General features: G+C 41.5%; 1 protein-coding gene across 3 annotated transcripts in view; it reads left to right on the forward strand.

Annotated features, from left to right (window-relative positions):
• Window positions 1–17,187, forward strand: part of St6gal1 (ST6 beta-galactoside alpha-2,6-sialyltransferase 1) — a 138,769-nt gene extending 121,582 nt beyond the window's left edge. For all 3 annotated transcript variants that reach the window (XM_047565245.1, XM_047565246.1, XM_047565248.1), the window contains 3 exons: window positions 12,861–12,959; window positions 14,275–14,449; window positions 15,005–17,187. In XM_047565245.1, coding sequence (XP_047421201.1) covers window positions 12,861–12,959; window positions 14,275–14,449; window positions 15,005–15,246 — 516 coding nt within the window. In that variant the 3' untranslated portion in view covers window positions 15,247–17,187. The remainder of the gene's footprint in view (window positions 1–12,860; window positions 12,960–14,274; window positions 14,450–15,004) is intronic.
• The last annotated feature ends 902 nt before the right edge of the window (window positions 17,188–18,089 follow it).

An 18,089-nucleotide genomic window follows, 5' to 3' on the forward strand; every position in this document is an offset into this window, starting at 1 on the left:
AAACCTTTTGAGACTTACTTTGTGGTTTAGCATATATATAGTCTATCCTAAAAATTGTCCCAAGTGCACTTGAGAAGAATGTGTATTCTATTGTGGTTGGGCAGTGTCTCTGAATGTCTATTAGATCTAGTTGGTTTATTGTGTTATTCTTCTGTTTCCTTCTCTTCTCTCTGGTTGTTATCAAGAATATGGTGTCAAAATCTTCAATTATTTTTGTAGAACTACACACACATACTCTAACAATCCATGGATAAAAGAAGAAATCACAGTGGGAATTAGAAAACTTTTAGAGGTAAATGAAATGAAAAATACAAATATATAAAGTTTATGGACACAGTGAAAGCAGTGCTCAGGGGGAAATGTATAGCTCTGAAGTTTATATTGACATGATGTCACATGTTCTGCTCATGACCGCATGTGGTGGGTCATAAGCCAGAATACAGGTGGACCAAAAATGTCATATAAAATTATCTACATTCTATGTGCATAAAATGCATATGAAACCAAAATAAATTTTGTGTTTAGACTTGAGTTTCATACCTCAGATATCTCATTATTATATGCAAAAATTTGAAAACCTGAAATCAAAACATTTCTGATCCTAAGCATTATGGATAGAAAATAACCTGAATTTTTAAGATGAAATACTATCCAAAAACAAGTGGATTAAATGTAATACCTATGAAAATCCCAATGCTGTTTTCTGTAAACAGAAAAACCCATCCTAAAATTCATATGGAATCATAAGGTACTCCAAATACCCAGAACAATCCTGAAAAAGAATAATAAAACTGGAGGACTCACACTTTTTGATTTCAAAAACTTATTCTGGCACTTCAGTAATCAAAACAGTGTGATGCTGGTTTAAAGTCAGATATATAAACTTATGGACTTGAATAGGAAATCCAGAAATAAACCCTTGCATATGTGATCAGTTGAATTTTACCCAGTGTATTTAGATTGTTCAATGGGGGAAAAGCCTTTTGAAGAACTGGTGCTGAGCAAACTGCTTAATTACATGTAAACCCATTGACGTTGGACCCCTAGATAATATCATATATAAAAGTTAACTCAAAATAGACCCATGGGTCTAAATGTAAGACCTAAATCTTAGACCACAACATAGAGCAAGAGCTTCCTGACATCAGATTTGATGATTATTTTATGGTTATGAAACTGGAAACACTGGCAACTGGAGAAAAACATACACATTGGGCTTAATAAAAATATTTTAAATTGTGCATCAAAAGACACTCTCAACAGAGTGACAAGAACACAGAAGGGGCGGGAACATTTGCAAATCAAATATCTGATGAAGGATGAATGAGTTGAATATTTAAAGAACTCCTAAAATGACAAGAAAACCCCAAGTTAAAAACAAGCAGAGGAATTGCCTATATTTCTAGAAGATATACATATGGTCAGTAAGAGCGTGGAATGATATTCAACATCACAAAGCATCAGGGAAATACAAATCCAAACTGCCACGCAGTACTACCTCACTTTCATGAGGATGACTTCTATGAGGAGAAATTGGAACCTGTGCATTGTTGGCAGGAATGTGAAATGGTTAGCCAGTGTGGAAAATAGTATGGTGGCTCCTCAGAAAATTTAAAATACAAATCTCATATGATCCAGCAATTCCACTTTTTGGGACATACTTAAAAGAATTGAAAGCAAAGTCTAGAACATGTACACCCATGTTCAAAGCACATTTATTCACAACATCTAAACTGTGGAAGCAACCCAGGTGACTATTGATGGGTGAATGAATAAGCAAAATTTGGCACATACATACAGTGAAGTGTCATTCAACCTTAAAAATCAGGAAATTCTGACATGCTGCAACATGGATGAGCTTTGAGGACATAATGTTGAGTGAAGTAGTCCAGTTGCAACAAGAAAAATGTTTAATTCTCCTTATGTGAAGTACTCAGAGTAATTGAAATCATAGAAATGAAAAATAGGATGGTAATTGTCAGGAGCTGGGAGGGAGGGGGAATGTGAAGTGTATTGTTTAATGGGAGCAAAATTTCACTTTTGCAAGATTGAATTCTGGAGATGGATGACAGTGATCATTGACTAACAATGTAAATGTATTTAATGCCACTGAACTTTTAAGTCCACATTAAAGTGGGTAAGATAGCCAATTTTAGCTTAGATGTATTTTACCACATTGAAAAAGAAGTCAGCGGAGGAGACAGTCACAAAAGGACAAATACTGTAGGATCACAGTTGCCAAGACCTAGTGGGAGGAAGGAAAGGGAAGTTGATTAGGAAGTACTGTGTTTCAGTTTGCAAGACTAAAAGTTCTGGAGGCGGATGGTTTTGATGGTTTCATAACATTGTGAGTGTACTTAATGTTACTGAGCCGTATACTTAAAAATGGCTCAAATGATACATTGCATTATGTATAGTTTATCACAATAAATTTTTTTTGGAGCAAAGGGAGGAACCAGTTGATAAAGGGAGAAAATGAATATAGATAGAAGAATAGATAGTTAAGTGGTTCCTGAGATGGTGAGGGTGATTGAGCACACCCAGTGGAGGATTAACCCCAGTTGGAAGAAATCAAGAGGAAAGAAGAATGAGAGGAGTGTAACTGAAGGTAGTTTAGGACCCAAGGTCAGAGGCAAGGCCAGGCTGGAGAGAGAATAAGAGGGAAAGAGGTTTTAATAGAAAAGGTGCCAGCAAAGGTTTGAAATTGGCACTGAAGAAGAGTGAATGAGTAAATCTGAGAAATGTAGTCAGATTTCCAGCCTATGCTGGGCCACTTTGAGGTTCAAGAACATGAATTAGAGAGGAAGCCTATCTTTATGTGATGCCTGGGTGGTATGATCTGGAGGTTGGTAGGCAGCAGCAATGAGAAGAGGGGTGTGTGAAGTAACCTGTTTTGGGTACCTGTTTATGGAGTTCTGTTTATCTTCACTTGAAGAACTAAGCGTGAATCCTGCAAAGATTCTGAAATTTTATTTAAAGGTGAGGCAAGATTGCCTGGAAATTAAAAGTACTGGAGTTGAACAGACTGATTAAATTCCTCCTGCAGCTCTTCCTACATGAGTGACTCCAGCATGTTGTATTATTGTTTTGAGCCTCACTTCCTTCATTTGTGAAACAGAAGTAAGAACAGTCACTATGTAAGGTCTTTGTAGGATCCAGTGAAACACTAAGCAAAGAGCATTTTGCTCAGAGGCTGGTATGCAGCAAGTGCTTTGGAAATGGTGGTGATGGTCATTACTGGAGTGTGCTGGCCTGCTTCGCTTGCTAGGGAATGACTGTGCTCCTGCAGTCTCCACAGATGGGCCTCTTACCTCCTGGAAGGAGTGGTAAACCAATGTTTTAAATGTGGTAGAATGCAAGTAACCTAAATTGACTATCTTAACCACTTTTCAGCATCTCTGCAGTAGGGACCCAGCAGAAGGCAGGAAAGACTTCTGTTAAATCATCATTTTCAGAAAAAAGTGAGATCATGACTCTTGCACAAATAAAAAAAAATTGTGATAAAGCGTTTATTTTACTCATATGAGGGAACCAGGCAGATGTTACAAGTGGTTCAAAGAAAGAGTTAAAGCAGCACGAATTTGGAGCAAAGTAGTGAAACCGTTTTTTTCCATGATGTAGGGCAGGGGGAGGAGGAAAGTGAATCAGAACTCCTTCTGGGCAACACTGAGTGAGCAGGCTTATCAACCGCCTGTTTCTAGAGTATTTCCAGAGTGCTCCCATAGAATCAGAGTGGGGTAGAGAGGGAAGGTGGGCTGTGGACAGTGCAGAGTTCTCTGCTGAAGCACAGCATTTTTTTTGGTGCTCCCTATACTGGGGCTGAGAACCAGATGGCCCACTTTGCAGAGCCACTATCTACTGTCATGAAGCCTTTTCTCTCGCCTCAGACACACAGACCTTCCTTTTCTCCTCCCATAAGAAGCACCAAAATGTCTGGGCTGTTGCTTGAATATTCTAGTCATGGGCAGCTCCATGACAGTACTTCTTATAGTACTGATTGTGATTGACACCTTTCTAACATTGCTCTTCCTCATCTTGTTGTCCCAGGAAGATGGTGGTCTATTTTCTCTCTTGCTGGGTCAGTTGTCCTAACTATTTTGTGTCTGTGAGGATGTCAAGCTGAGTGCTAACCATTGCACACCAAGAACACTTAGGGTTCTGCCTATGAGCTGCTCATTCTCTTCTCAAAGAGGACCTCCTGCCAGCAGCTCTCTTCTGACCTGGGCTGTCTGTTCAGCTCCCTACTCTCATGGCATAGCGAGCACTGTGTACATCTGGGCACAGTGGAAAACAAAAAGGTGCTTTTCATACTGAGAAGGTGGCTTTTTATAGAAAACAGTGCCATACCACAAATTTTCAGCTCTGCAGACCCATTTATGCCCATGCCAGATGGTGTTAGGAGATCAACAGGAAAACGATATAGTTTAAAATGGGCCTTTAAATAAATCCAGTTTCGACCATAAACATAAGAAGCGCCAGATGTGCTTATTGGACCCGAGAGAAGAGACAGTGGGACAAGAAGACACAGTGGCTTTGTGCTAGCTGGGGAAAGAACACCTACCTCCTATGCTTAGGGATAGGGTATGCAGATGAGTTCAACCAGAACCTTCACAGATGACTTAATGGGGTTTTTCCTAAAATAATAGCTGGTACTATTTATTAAATACTTATACTGTCTCAAGGCCTTCCATGTCTTATCTCTTTTGACTTTTGTGACAATGCTGTAAGGCTTAATCACCAACCACCATGCTACCTGGGGACTCTTGGACTCAGAGTCCGAGTTGCTCAGAGCAACCCAGAAAGTAAGCAGTGGAGATGGGCTTTGACCTAGGTCTCTTTGCTACTGGCACCTGATCTCACAAAGGCTTCTTTTGGGCTCCAGTTTTCTTTTCATCACATGGATAGACAGGCATCTGGGTAGGTGTTGGCAGGGGCAGTGTATGTGGAGGATGGTGGACTTCCATCCAACAGTGGATCTAAAAACAACTAGGGCGAGCAGAGTGACTTTGATGGAGCCCTTTAGTGCAGCATTTTGGCATCAGTACTTAGGTGCTGAAATCTAAACATGATGGATGCATAAGTGTTAGGACTTTTTGATTTGCCAGCAGCGCATTCTGTCACTGATCTTTTTTGGGATCAGAAAGGGGTGATGACTTGTTATTGGATTCAGCTTGTCTTATTCGAAGGCTCCTGGTTATAAGTGGTTTTTAACATGTCAGAGCTGCTCTCAGTCTTCCTCATGTGGCCGTGTGGCCTGCCCATCTGCTTTGTAGTCAGCTGTCCCATATTCCATTTAGTCAAGCAAATAAACTCCCGTAAAATCCCTGATCAGTATGAAGAGCAGGGTAATGCAATTTCTTCCTAAGGACTTTAGCTGAGGAGAAAAGTTTCAGTCCCTGTCAAACACACATACACTGAAAAAGTAGTGTTAAGCAGGGTTCGTTCCAGTATTGAAAAGGCACCCCTGACTTTTATGGTTAGATAAGGGAATGGCAGTTTTTGCCATGGGGTTCTTTCTGTGAGCACTACTGACTCCTAAAAGAACATGACCAAGGGCTGTAGTTTAGAAACCAGCTATTGTTGAAATAATGTCTTATGGAACTCCATCTCCAGTTTTAGCTTAGCTACCAACTGTAACCAATGCTTATGTCAGAATCTCACCCAACCTCAAATTGTTTTTACTTTGAAGTGATTTACTTAGGAAGTTGTTCATATATGCTCATGAGGGGTATCAGTTTGCACGTTTCCTTTCTTGTAATGTCTTTGGTGTTTGGTATCAGGGTATCTTATAAGTGAATTGGGAATTATTCTCTCCAGTTTTCTAGAGGAGTTTGTATAGAATTAATTTTTTCTTAAATATCTGATTGAATCCACTGTTTAGGCCATCTAGGCCTAGAATTTTCTCTGTAGAAAAATATTTAGCTATAAATTCAATTTTTTAGTAGGTGTAGGGCTATTCATGTCATCTGTTTCTTCTTGAGTGAGCTTCGAGAGTTGGTCTTCCAAGGAATTTGTCCATTTCTTCTAAGTTATTTAATTTATTATCATAAGTTGTTCCTAATACTCCCCCATTGTCCTTTTAGTATCTATGCAATCTGTATTGATGTCACTTACTTGGACGTATTGCAGATCACAGAGCTGGGAAGGACATTGGTGATCAACTAACCATGTATTCATTCCAAAAGTTCTTATTGATCTCTTGTTCCTTTAAGAGGTGCTGAAATTTAGCTGCCAATAGCAGTAAGATAGAAATAGGACATACTCCCTGCCCTGGTGTAGCCCAGGGTTTTATCTGATCATTTTGTAGTGCAATGGAGAGAACTGAGGCCAGGGGAGAGAAGGTAAACTGCACAAATGCCATTGAGGGTAGTAACAGAACCTGAACAGGATACAACCCTCCTAACTGCTGGTCAAGGGTGACTCCCTGGCTCTCTAGTGACCCTTTCCATGTCCACTGTTTCCTCATTCCCATTATCTTACTTATCCATCCCAATTATTTCCTGGTTCTTCTACTATAAAGCAATAACTTAAAAAGCAGATGGTTTTTTCATTTTTGTTCACTGATGTACCCAAGTGCCTAGAATAATGTCAATTATGTAGCAGAGGTGCTATAATTTTGTGAATAAGTATAATCAGGAAACTTTCTGCTTACTCAGTGGATTACCCCCAAAATTCCTCTAATGTTTTTAATTTTTTTAACCATTTATTTGGCAATACCTCAAAGGTTTCAGAAAGTTACAAGACTGACTAATACAAAGAGTGCTTATATTCCCTTATCAACAGTCACTTATGCTGGATGTGGTGGCACATGCCTGTAATCCCAGCAGCTCAGGAGGCCGAGGCAGGAGAATCACAAGTTCAAAGCCAGACTCGGCCATTTAATGAGGCCCTAAGCAGTTTAGTGAGACCCTGTCTCAAAATAAAAAATAAAAAAGAGGCTGGGGTTGTGGCTCAGTGGTTAAGTGCCTGTGGGTTCAATCCCTGGTACAAAAACAAAAACTCACTTATTAGCCCATTTGCTGTATCATCTGCTCTAACTTACATAATATTTTAAAATTTGAGAATAAGTTGTATATATCGTATCCATTACTCCCTAAATACTCTAGTGTGTGTTTCCTAAGGATAAGAATGTTCTCTTACTTAACTAAAGTACAGGTATCATACATTGACATTGATGCCCAATTTATCTAATCTGTCTGCATTCCAGTTCTTAATGATGACTTTTAGGACATTTTTCCTCTTTTGGTACCAAATCCAATTCAGAGTCAGGTATTGTACTCAGTCAATATGTCTCTTTAACCTGGAATATTTCCATGGCTTCTTTTATCTTCTAAGATACTGACTTTTTATACTTACTAATTCATAATAGTTATACCTAATAATGGGGTTCATTTTGACATATTCGTAAATGCATGTAACATAGTTTGCCATTTCAGTCCCCAGAACTTCTTCTTTCACTTCCCTCCTCCCTCCCCTGATTGCCCCTCCTCTACTCTATTGGTCTTCATTCTGTTTATTCATTCATATATTCTTAATTAGTGCATTATAGTTATGTATAAAATTGGAATGCACTGTAATATATTCATGTACACACCAGCATAATTTGGTCAAGTTCATTCCCCAGTTTTTCCCCTTTCCCTTTGTTCCTCCCTCCCCTTTGGTCCCCTGCTTCTATTCTACTGTTCTCCCTTCTATTTTTGTGAGATCCCCTTTTTTAATTCCTTTTTTCTCTCTAGCTTCTGGATATAAGAAAAAAACATGATGTTCTGAGTCTAGCTATTTCACTTAGCATGATATTCTCCAGTTGCATTTATTTACCAGCAAATGACATAATTTCAGTCTTCTGCTGAATAGAACTCTATTGTGTATATATGTATATCACATTACTTTATCCATTTATCTATTGACAGGTACTTACGCTGGTTTTATAACTTAGCTATTGTGGATTGTGCTGCTATATATTTGGCATGCATTTACCACTATAATATGCTGATTTTAGCTCTTTTGGAAAAATATTAAGGAGTGGGATAGCTGGGTCATATGGTAGTTCGTTCCTGGTTTTCTGAGGAATCTTCATACTGCTTTCCTAAGTGGTTGTATAATTTGCAGTCCCACCAACAATGTATAAATGTACTTTTTGTCTACATCCTTGCCAGCAATTATTATTACTTGTATTCTTGATAACTGTGATTCTAAATGGGATGAAATGAAATCTCAGTGTAGTTTTGATTTGCATCTCCCTGATTGCTAAGGATGTTGAGCATTTAAAAAATATATTTGTTGGTCATCTGTATTTCTTCTTTTGAGAGATGTCTTCTAGGATCTTTTGCCCATTTATTGAGTGGGTCATTAGTTAGGGGGAGACTTGCTTATAAAACCAGGAGATAGTTGTCCTCTCTTCTAAAGGGTTCCTTACTCAGCTCTTTGATATGCAAGTAAACTCACTTCGGCCTCATTTCCCCTTGAAATATGAAGACCTAGGAATTTTACCACTCCAGTTTTCCTGTAGCCCCTGGAGTTACTCCTAGACACTACTCTGGGCTGAACTATTTTCCCTGCTGTGGACATAGAGAAATTTTATTGTCTTTTAAAGCAGAGCAGTAATTCAACCAGTAGCTCCAGATTTAATTCACATGGTATATGAAGAGTCTCAGGAGTCAAGGGCTTCTTGTTTTTGGCTTTATTTTGAACCGAGGGGCACTTTACCACTAAGTCATATGCCCAGCCCTTTCTTGTTTGTTTGTTTGCTTTTCAACTTGCTAAGGCTGGCTTCAAATTTGTGGTTCTCCTGCCTCAGCCTCCTGAGTCACTGGGATTACAGGCAAGTGCTACTGTGCCTGGTGGCAAGGGTTTTTGGTAGATGCACTGAGAAATTCAGGTAAGTTTTATTTTACCATCTTATCCTGTCCTTGCTATCAAATTTTTCTCCAAAGTTCCTTGGTTCTTTTAAGTGAAAAATGGCACTAGAAACCAATACCTGACCACTAAATGTCCTTATTCCTGAAGGGGAGCTTTGATTTTTGGCACTTTGAGCAGGTAGAGCTAAGAAATGCATGCATGTATATACACACGTACACAATACATAGATTCACGTGTTCATATTCATATCTACATACGTACAGATATATATGCACACATAACCATATCTTTGACTTTGAAAACTTCAAGTACTTAGACTCCGTCTTTAGGTTTTTGTCATTAACCTGGATTGTTGTGTAAGTTTAATCAAATCATTAAGTCTAGTCTCTATAGTGAAGAAATATCTGATCTACACCAACACACACACACACACACACAATGTGTTAGTCATCATCTCAGGCTGCCATAATAAAGTGTCACAAACTAGATGACATAGACAACAAAAATTTATTTTCTCAGAGTTTAGAGGCCAAAAGCTAAGATCAGGTTGCCATCTGGATTGGTTTCTGGCAAAGGCTTCCTCATGGTGTTGTGTCCTGATGCAGTGTTTCTTCTATGTTTGCAAGGAGAGACTCTAGAGTCTCTTCCTCTTCTTGTGATGACACCACCTTTATCAAATTAGGGCTCTACCCCTGTGATCTCATTAACCTTAATTACCTCCCTAAAGGTCCTCTTTCTAATTATAGTCACAATGGGGATTAGGCCTTCAACATTTGAATTTGGGAGTCAGGGCCAATGTTCTATATTAGAAGGAGAAAGATTTGGGGGGAAGAAGAAAGTTCCAGATATTCACAGGGGTAATATCTGAAGAATGTACAGTCTTGGTGTGCAGTTGATTTAAGTGTCTGGAGGTTGTATTAGTGTAACCCTACTGCAGCAGAAGGAACACTCTGGGACAAGCCCACCTCTGGGCTCTGGTGCTGTCTCTGCTTCAAACTCTCCTTGTGGCCTCACACAATTCTCTCTTCTTCCTGGGCCTCACTTTAACCCATCTGGAAAATGATGGGTTTGGTCAGTCCTTCTGTAATCTTCCAGCTATGACATGCTACAACTTGACAAGAAGCAAAATTTACTTGTTACTTTGAAACTCCTCATCAAATTCTTTCTTTACATCTCCTTCATATTGTGTGGGTGGCCACCCTGCCCTCTTTGTGTGAGGCAGTGTAACATGTAGGTCAGAAGTATGACCTCTGCAGCCAGACATAAAGCTCAGAGTCAAGACTCCCCTCTGTACTTATGGGCTATGTGATGAGGACAAGTTACTTTACATCTATTTTCATGTTTATAAAATAGGCATAGCAGTGCTTACCTCCTAAGACTACTATGAACATGAACCGAGATAATATATGAAAGTGCCTCTTGTGTAGTAAGTGCCACTAAGTGGCGTATGTTGTCATTTTTATTGTCATGTATTGTAAAGGAGAAAGCTTTGTGAACTTTGGAGGACAATGAAGGCCCAGATCCCAGAAATGTCTCAGGGACCTAGAGGATGCTGCCACTGGCCTCCTGCCTTGCATACTAAAATAATTGCTGGACTGTGGTTGTGTCAGGAGGAGCCAATTTTAAAAATCCCAGTTATCACTAGTCCTCGTAATGTCGTACAAATTGCTTGGCATAAGTACTCTGCCTAGACAGATGTAGCTAGAAAAGACTTACTGCTTTCCATAGACCACTGTTCTGGAGCGATGAGGTGGGTTGAGAGTTGGAATTTCAGTCATGGGATTCTGTCTTGGAAGATATAGATAGAATAGTGTGGGCAAGGCCCTCAACCTTTGGGACGTCCCTTGTTACCATCATGATCATGTCTGTCTTGCACAACCTCATCTACCAGGAAGATAACACTGAAGGACCTATTGAAGAAACACAAGGCTTCCTGGTATGACTCTTACCTAAATTTCTTGAATCCCTCTCAGCTCTTTCTGTGTCATAGTCAGACTGAACAACTCAGAATTCCCAGTCGGGCTGCTTACTGTTCTAGTCCGAATTAGGTTTGACTCTAAGTGACAGGAGCACTCTACACCATCCCCTAGACTAGCTTCACAAGACCAAAATGTAGTTCTTGCTCATATTAAGGCCCAGAGGTACACATTCCAGAGCTATTATGGTGTTCCATGGGGTCAGAATCCCAGTTTCCTTCTACTTTGTGGGTTTGTCGTTCTCGGCACGTGACTTTCACTTCATGATCTGTGATGACTGCTCAAGTTCCAGCTGTCACATCCAGACTTTGTCATGCTTGTTCATATACCATTGATCAGAATTAGTCACATGACTTGGGGGAGGGGGAGAGAGAGAGAGAGAGAGAGAAGGAGGTAGGTAGAGAGGGAGAGTGAGGGGCAGGGAAATTCTTGCAGCAAATAGCCTAATTTAGATAGCCATATGCTGAGATAAAACCCAGAGACATTTGTGGCCAAGGAAGAAAGGGAGAATGGATTCTGGGTGGCAGCTGGCAGTCTGCTACATTCTCCCATATCTGCAATGTTCTCATTGCTCCCTCTGTCTGGGATATCCGTCCCCTACTCCCTGCCCTTCTGGTTGACCTGTTCTCATCTGTCCCTCAAAACTCACCCTCTCTACAGCCATCCACACACTGTTCCTACTGCCACACCATTGCCCACGTTCTCCACCAGCGTGTGGCTACCTGGAGGGCAGGGACTGGGCTAACCTTTGGCTCCCAGGATAGCTGTACGATCCCAGGCTAAGGTGGGCCCACCATTGATATTTCTTGTCTCAAAGACACTCTGAATGGGATTATATTGTCACACTGCAGGGATAGCCTCCATCTGCAGGAGAAGATGGGATAGCTCAGTGCTCTGAGAGATTCATGGCCACTGTTATTCTTTGGGCTGCACGTGGATCATCTCCCTTCCCACAGGTGTCTTTGGGTTCTGCAGTGATGTTGTTCAAGCCTTGGCCTTGGCAATGGTGGTTGAGGAGGGGCGGGATTATGGTTGTGATTCTTGCTTTTGTTTTTAATTGGTTCTTGGTTTGGTTTCGTTTATCTGCTCAGTACTCGCTTAGTACTTGAGCAATGTTGTGTCCCACCTGCTACTACACTTTTTGTCATTTTGATCAATAGTTTAAGTAACATTTCCATGTACATTTCCCCCTGAGTTTGGATTATTTCTTAGGATAGGTTACCAACCATGGAATTATTGAATCTAAATATTTTGCTTTTTTTTTTTTTAAAAGAACTTAATATGCTTTTGCAAAATTGTCCCTCCAGAGTTGTCACACTCATGTTTAAACCAGGCGGGTTCAACTACCAGTGTGCAGCCCAGCCCAGGAGCCAGGGTGCAGGGGAAAAGCACTATGGCTGGTTCTTCCAGCAGGTTGCACATGAGCATCTTCCCAGCCTGGTGAAATTCTTAGGTTTAAATTTGCATATTTTTGCCTACACTGTGGTCCCTCTGCAGAAGTCCATTGCTTCTTCTAGTGCTCAACCACAGACACAGTGGTCTATTCCAGTGTTGCAAAAACTGCCAGCTGCAGTGGACCTTGAGAGAGATGTGTCTCCATCGTGATGTGTACACACTGTGTATTCGACTTTATGTGGTTGACGGGATCTCCAGAGATCATTTTTATTATGAGATTCTAACCTTAGACCCAACTCCTCTGATACCTACCCCCAACTGCCTACCAAGTTGTGACTTCGAAGGACTAGGACATCAAACCGTTTCACTGTGCTTTCACCCCCATAGCCTCAAAGTTAGAGTGGAATCCTTTTAGCTCTGTGGCTGTTGGAGCATGATAAATATCCTTTCTGGTCAACACAGTTTGAGCTGTCATCATTATCTTCTCACTGAAGTTAAATGCTGCACCAGCTCAGAGCCTCACAGAGAGCTCTGGGTCTCAGGTGGCATCTCCTGATGTGTCAGTTATTACCATGAGCCAAATGTTTTCAGGAAATATCCAAGTGACGGTTCATCTCTCTCTTCCTGCAGTTGGTGACCACAGAAAAGCACTTCCTCCAAGATGATTTATACAATGAAGGAATCCTAATTGTGTGGGACCCATCTGTATATCATTCAGATATCCCAAAGGTAAGTGGGTGTCCATTGGAAGCAGGGGTTTGGTTTCCTGTTCGCCTACAGATTTTTCTGAGTTCTTAGGTTTTTAGAGTCATGGCTGAGAGGAGCCATTCCTGGCTATTTGACTTTAGGGCACCCCACTCCATCTGGACTAGCAGATTCAGTAGTGTTCCTGACCACCAGTTCTCTATGCCCTACATTGCCACAGATGTTCCTCCCAGTGATGGTATATATTAGAAGTAATAGTGGCTGGATTTTTTATCATCCACCTTGTGTTCATTAATGCATGAATTCCTCTAAGTATCAACAGAAATAGACAATGATTAACTATCAATAATGTCACCACACTTCTGTCCTGAACTTTTAGTGTCTAAAATTCTTCTCATTTCACTGATATCCCTCTAAGGAAGTAGATGGAAGCATGTTGTTCCCATTTTACAGAGGGGAAAACCAGAATGTGGTGAGGCAGTTACCTGTCCCAGGGCTTGATTCCTATGCAGATTCAGATCTGTAACATCAAGTCTTTAAGGGAAGGAGACATGAGTCACAGACCTACTGGATTCTCAGGTTTCCTGGAAAAATCCTCTCACTATTTGTTATGTATGTCAGTTGACCTCACCCTAATGTGGGCTGTGCTGGCCCCAGGAGAATGGCTTTAAGGGGTGAAGGGCAGACAGCACTCTTCTTAGGCCACTTAGTTCTTAGGTTGAATCCACCAGTAACTGGCAGATATTAGTGATCCCTGGAACCCTCACTACCTCAGTTTCTGCAGTTTTGCACTGATCTCACTTAGAACTTAAGTTTGCCTGTGAAATAAGGAAGACTTTTAATCATAGATGTAGTGACCTATGCCCCCATTTTCTTCCCTTTAAAGACAAGAGTGGCCACACACAGTGGCATGCACCTGTAACCTGAGACAGGAGACTCACTTGAGCAGAGGAATTCCAGGCCAGCCTGGACCCTTTCTTAAAAAAAAAAAAAAAAAAAAAAAAAAATGCAGAAGAAAAGAAAACTGAAAGACAGGGTTAGGTGGTGCCTACAGTCCCTTTTAGCTCTGATAACCTTCCTAGACTCCATGATCCTGACATCTGAAGCTGTTCCAAGGTCACCAACCACAACATACCCCTGAGCACAAACTATGTGCCCCAATGTGCTACTATGGCTATGCTGTGATGGAGAAGTCCCGGTTCTACTCCTAGGGAAGAACTGTGCCTCAGGATTCTCCAGGGTCCGTCCCCTCCTGAGTTCTCTGGCTAGAGTGGCTGCTTTACAAGGAGCAACAGCATGAGTGCACTTCATTCCTTGAGACCGCTTCCTTCTTTTTCAGTGGTACCAGAAGCCTGACTACAATTTCTTTAACAAGTACAAGAGTTATCGTGAGCTGTATCCCAGTCAGCCTTTCTACATCCTCAGGCCCCAGGTGCCGTGGGAACTGTGGGATATCCTTCAAGAAATCTCCCCGGAAGAGATTCAGCCAAACCCCCCATCTTCTGGGATGCTTGGTAAGTCCACGTCTGGGAAAACACTTTTGTGTTTTTTTTTTTTTTTTTTTTTTTTTCTAGAAGAGTTAGCTTTCTTCTGGGGTTCAATTCATTCATTCATTCATTCATTTGTTTGCTCACTAAAACCATTGCTAGAGTTATGATTGGCCTAGACACTGTACCAAGTTTTATCTAAAACAGAGATAAATAACACAATTCTTCTTTAGTATGTCTAGTGAGAGAATTTAGTCAGGTGTCTGAGGCAACATTCAGTTTGTGGTAGGGAGGAAAGATCACACCAATTCACAGGAGAGAAGAGTCCTTCCAGCTGGATTGTCAGAGATAGATTCCTGAAGAATATAGCCCTGGGTGAGGCCTGGGAGGTGGGAAGGAAGGCAGAGAGGGAGCAGAGTGAAGCAGGCAAGCAGGAGGAGCAGTTTGCTGGGCTTGGCTTACTAAAAGAACTCAGCAATAAACAGAAATTCCAGGTGGATCTTTCCAAGTTTTGCCATGAGCAGAGCTCCAGGGCACTGGGGTGTGTTATTGAGCACAACTCACTTCTGCTCCCCTCTTCAGGTATCCTCATCATGTTGACGCTGTGTGACCAGGTGGATGTTTATGAGTTCCTCCCATCCAAGCGGAAGACTGATGTGTGCTACTACTACCAGAAGTTCTACGATAGTGCCTGCACAATGGGTGCCTACCACCCACTCCTCTATGAGAAAAATATGGTAAAGCACCTCAATGTGGGCACAGATAAGGACATTTACCTGCTTGGAAAAGCCACACTGCCTGGCTTTCGGAACATTCACTGCTGAGCATGACTCCTGGCCCGTCCCTCTCATTCTTCTCCATCAGGCATTTTATAATTGGTCCCCTGGCCACCTGAGCCTGGGAAGACCATTTTCCTGAACAATCTCAGGATGCTTTTTGTTCTGTGTTAGCAAGAGCTCTGGGGCTTCCAGAACCTGGGGGCCAGAAACCAGCCCCAGAGCATGAGCACGCCTCCTGTTGTCACGTGAACACACATACCTTAAATTCTCTCTGGCCAGTACCCTCCCCTCTTTCCACATAGGTAGATACAAGATCCACCTTTCCCATCAGTGCTGCCAAAGCTGGCTTTGTTTTTTCCCAACTGAATGATATTCTCACAAATTAGCATTCTGTGTTGCTTGAAATCTCTACCTAAGTTTTGATTTCATGTTTTAAAGAAACTCTCTCAACGTATGATTGTGCTGGGAACATGGTGGCTCTGTTGGGGAAAATAATTGGCATGGGGCATTGGAAGGATGCTTAATCCCTCTCGAGAGCAGAGCTGCTCCCAAGGCCCTGCCCTGGGGACATGGTCTTGTCATCACTGTGGCTGCTTGGGCTGGCCCTCAACCTGCATGCTTATGAGCAAAGGGTCTTTAGCCCACTTTCCCTCCCCATGTGGAAGAGAAAGATACAGAAAGGTACAGTCTCAGGTTGTTCCCAGTTCCGTGGGAAAGACAGACATCTGACAGGCAGCCAGTGTGATCAGGGTAATGCGGCTGGCAGGGAGATGGACCTGCTCTCTCTGTGCCCAGGACCCATACTCTACTGTGGGTCCTAGAAGGCTTAATAGAACTGGGCATTGGAGCATATCTCAGGAAGAGAAGAAGCAAATTTAGTCAAGCCATCTGAGTTGCTTTTTCCTTTATCAGCCATATTTTATTCTCTAAGATCTGCCTGAATATAGAGGCTCAAGATATTTCTTGAGGAAGACCCCTACCCATGCCTGAGACAGCAAGTGCAGCCCCACCAGGCCATCCAGATCCCCAGATTCTTGCAGGCTGGGCCTGTCCTGATCCTCTCCTACCAACCAGGTTGTGCATTGTATTTTAACTCTTCCTTTTTAATGCCTGTCCCCAAACTCCTCCTAACTCTTTTCTCCTCCATCTAGTCTTCCTCTCCCAAATTACTTTTAATTATTTTCTGCTTTCAAAGTATCCTGATCCCCATTTCTTTGACCTCATGGACCCTCTGCAGAAGGTCTCTCAGGGAGTGGGGTGTGGTTTTCTAGGACTTTTGTGGCTCCCAGAGGTCATAACCATGATGATAACTGACCTTTCACAAGGAGCGGGGTGTGTGATGTCAGACCATCATGCCCTCCACCCACTCCCTTCAAGGGAGCAACATTTAAATGTCTGGGCGGAGGCCACCTACGTGTGGTCTGCAGACTTGCTCTTGGCTCCATTTAAGATCTGGTTGGGCATGCTTATTGTAACATTGTGTCATGACCATGGAGTGCTGAGGAACGGGGCATTCTGTGGGTCTGAGATATGTGTTGTATGGGAGACTGAGACAACACTGGGTAGAATCTAGTTTTTAATTGTTATTATTAATATAAGGGATTAAGTTAATTTAAGAATGAGTCTTCAGAGAACTTTGAGTTTTGTGCTCTGTAAAAGTAGACACTTGATGGAATGCAAATGAGATTCAGGGATTATTGCTGGTCCAATGAGGTGTTTAATAATTGTGGCACATAATTTAAAAATCATGACTGAATGCTGCACAGAAGCCTTTGTGTATATGGGTGCTGTCTTCAGTAGCCACCTATTTGTCCTATGTCACGATGTCCTCTCTAATCTTCTCACCAATCAAATAAGTGATTGCTATGGGTTTGGAGTTGAAATGTGAGTTTCAGAAATTTATGCAACATGCCTAAGCTAATCCTGAATCATCCAAAGATTATGTAAAATTTTAAAATAAAGGTGTTTTTAAAAAAACAAACAAAACAAAACAAAAAAAAACTGCTTTCTTTTTTTCTTATCTGCCAAGGGAATGACTGCCTCTTGTTAATTCTGTCCAGAGACAACATGACTAGGAACTGAATCCCCCAAACTTCCCTGTTTAAGTCAGCTTTCTTGCTGCTATGACTAAATGATCTGACCAGAACAATTTTAAAGGAGCAAAAGTTTATTTGGGGTCACACAGTTTTAGAGGTCTCAGTCCATGGGCACCAGGCTCCATTCCTCAGTGCTCAAGATGAAGCAGGACATCATGGCAGAAGAGTGTGGCAGAAAGAAGCAGCTCACATGGTGATCAAAAAGCAGAGAGAGTCTCTACTTGCCAGATACAATATACACCTCAAAGCCGCACCCCAACTCCCACCCCTCCAGCCACTTCAGTTACCACTCAGTTAATCCCAATCAGGGGATTAATTCACTGATTGAGTTAAGACTCTCATAACCCAATCATTTCTCCTCTGAACCTTCTTGCATTGTCTCACACATGAGCTTCTGGGGGACACTTTGCATCCAAACCATAACACTCCCTGATTATCTCTCTAGTCTTAGACTTCTTCAACACTTCAGGAAAAGGAGGACTTATTTACTTGGAAGGACAGCATTTTGGAAATATTGACTGATTTGTTAGTTTTTCTTCCTTCTCTTACCCAGGTTCAAATAATTCAGCTGTTATTCATCCCACACCAAGGCAAGGGATGCAACAGAACAACAACAAAAAAAAAGAATGAAAGGAAGATTACCTGTTTTATTTTCTAAAACTCTTAAAGAAATAATGTTGTGAGGGGAAAAGTCAAAATGTCAGAATTTTTAGAGGAATAGGATTTAGAGGAGAAAAGAAATCTGTGCACTCCTCAGATATGGGTTGAGTGTGTTCCACAAAATTCATATGT

The sequence above is a fragment of the Sciurus carolinensis genome, chromosome 9 (assembly GCF_902686445.1).
Source record: "Sciurus carolinensis chromosome 9, mSciCar1.2, whole genome shotgun sequence".
Lineage (NCBI taxonomy): Eukaryota > Metazoa > Chordata > Mammalia > Rodentia > Sciuridae > Sciurus > Sciurus carolinensis.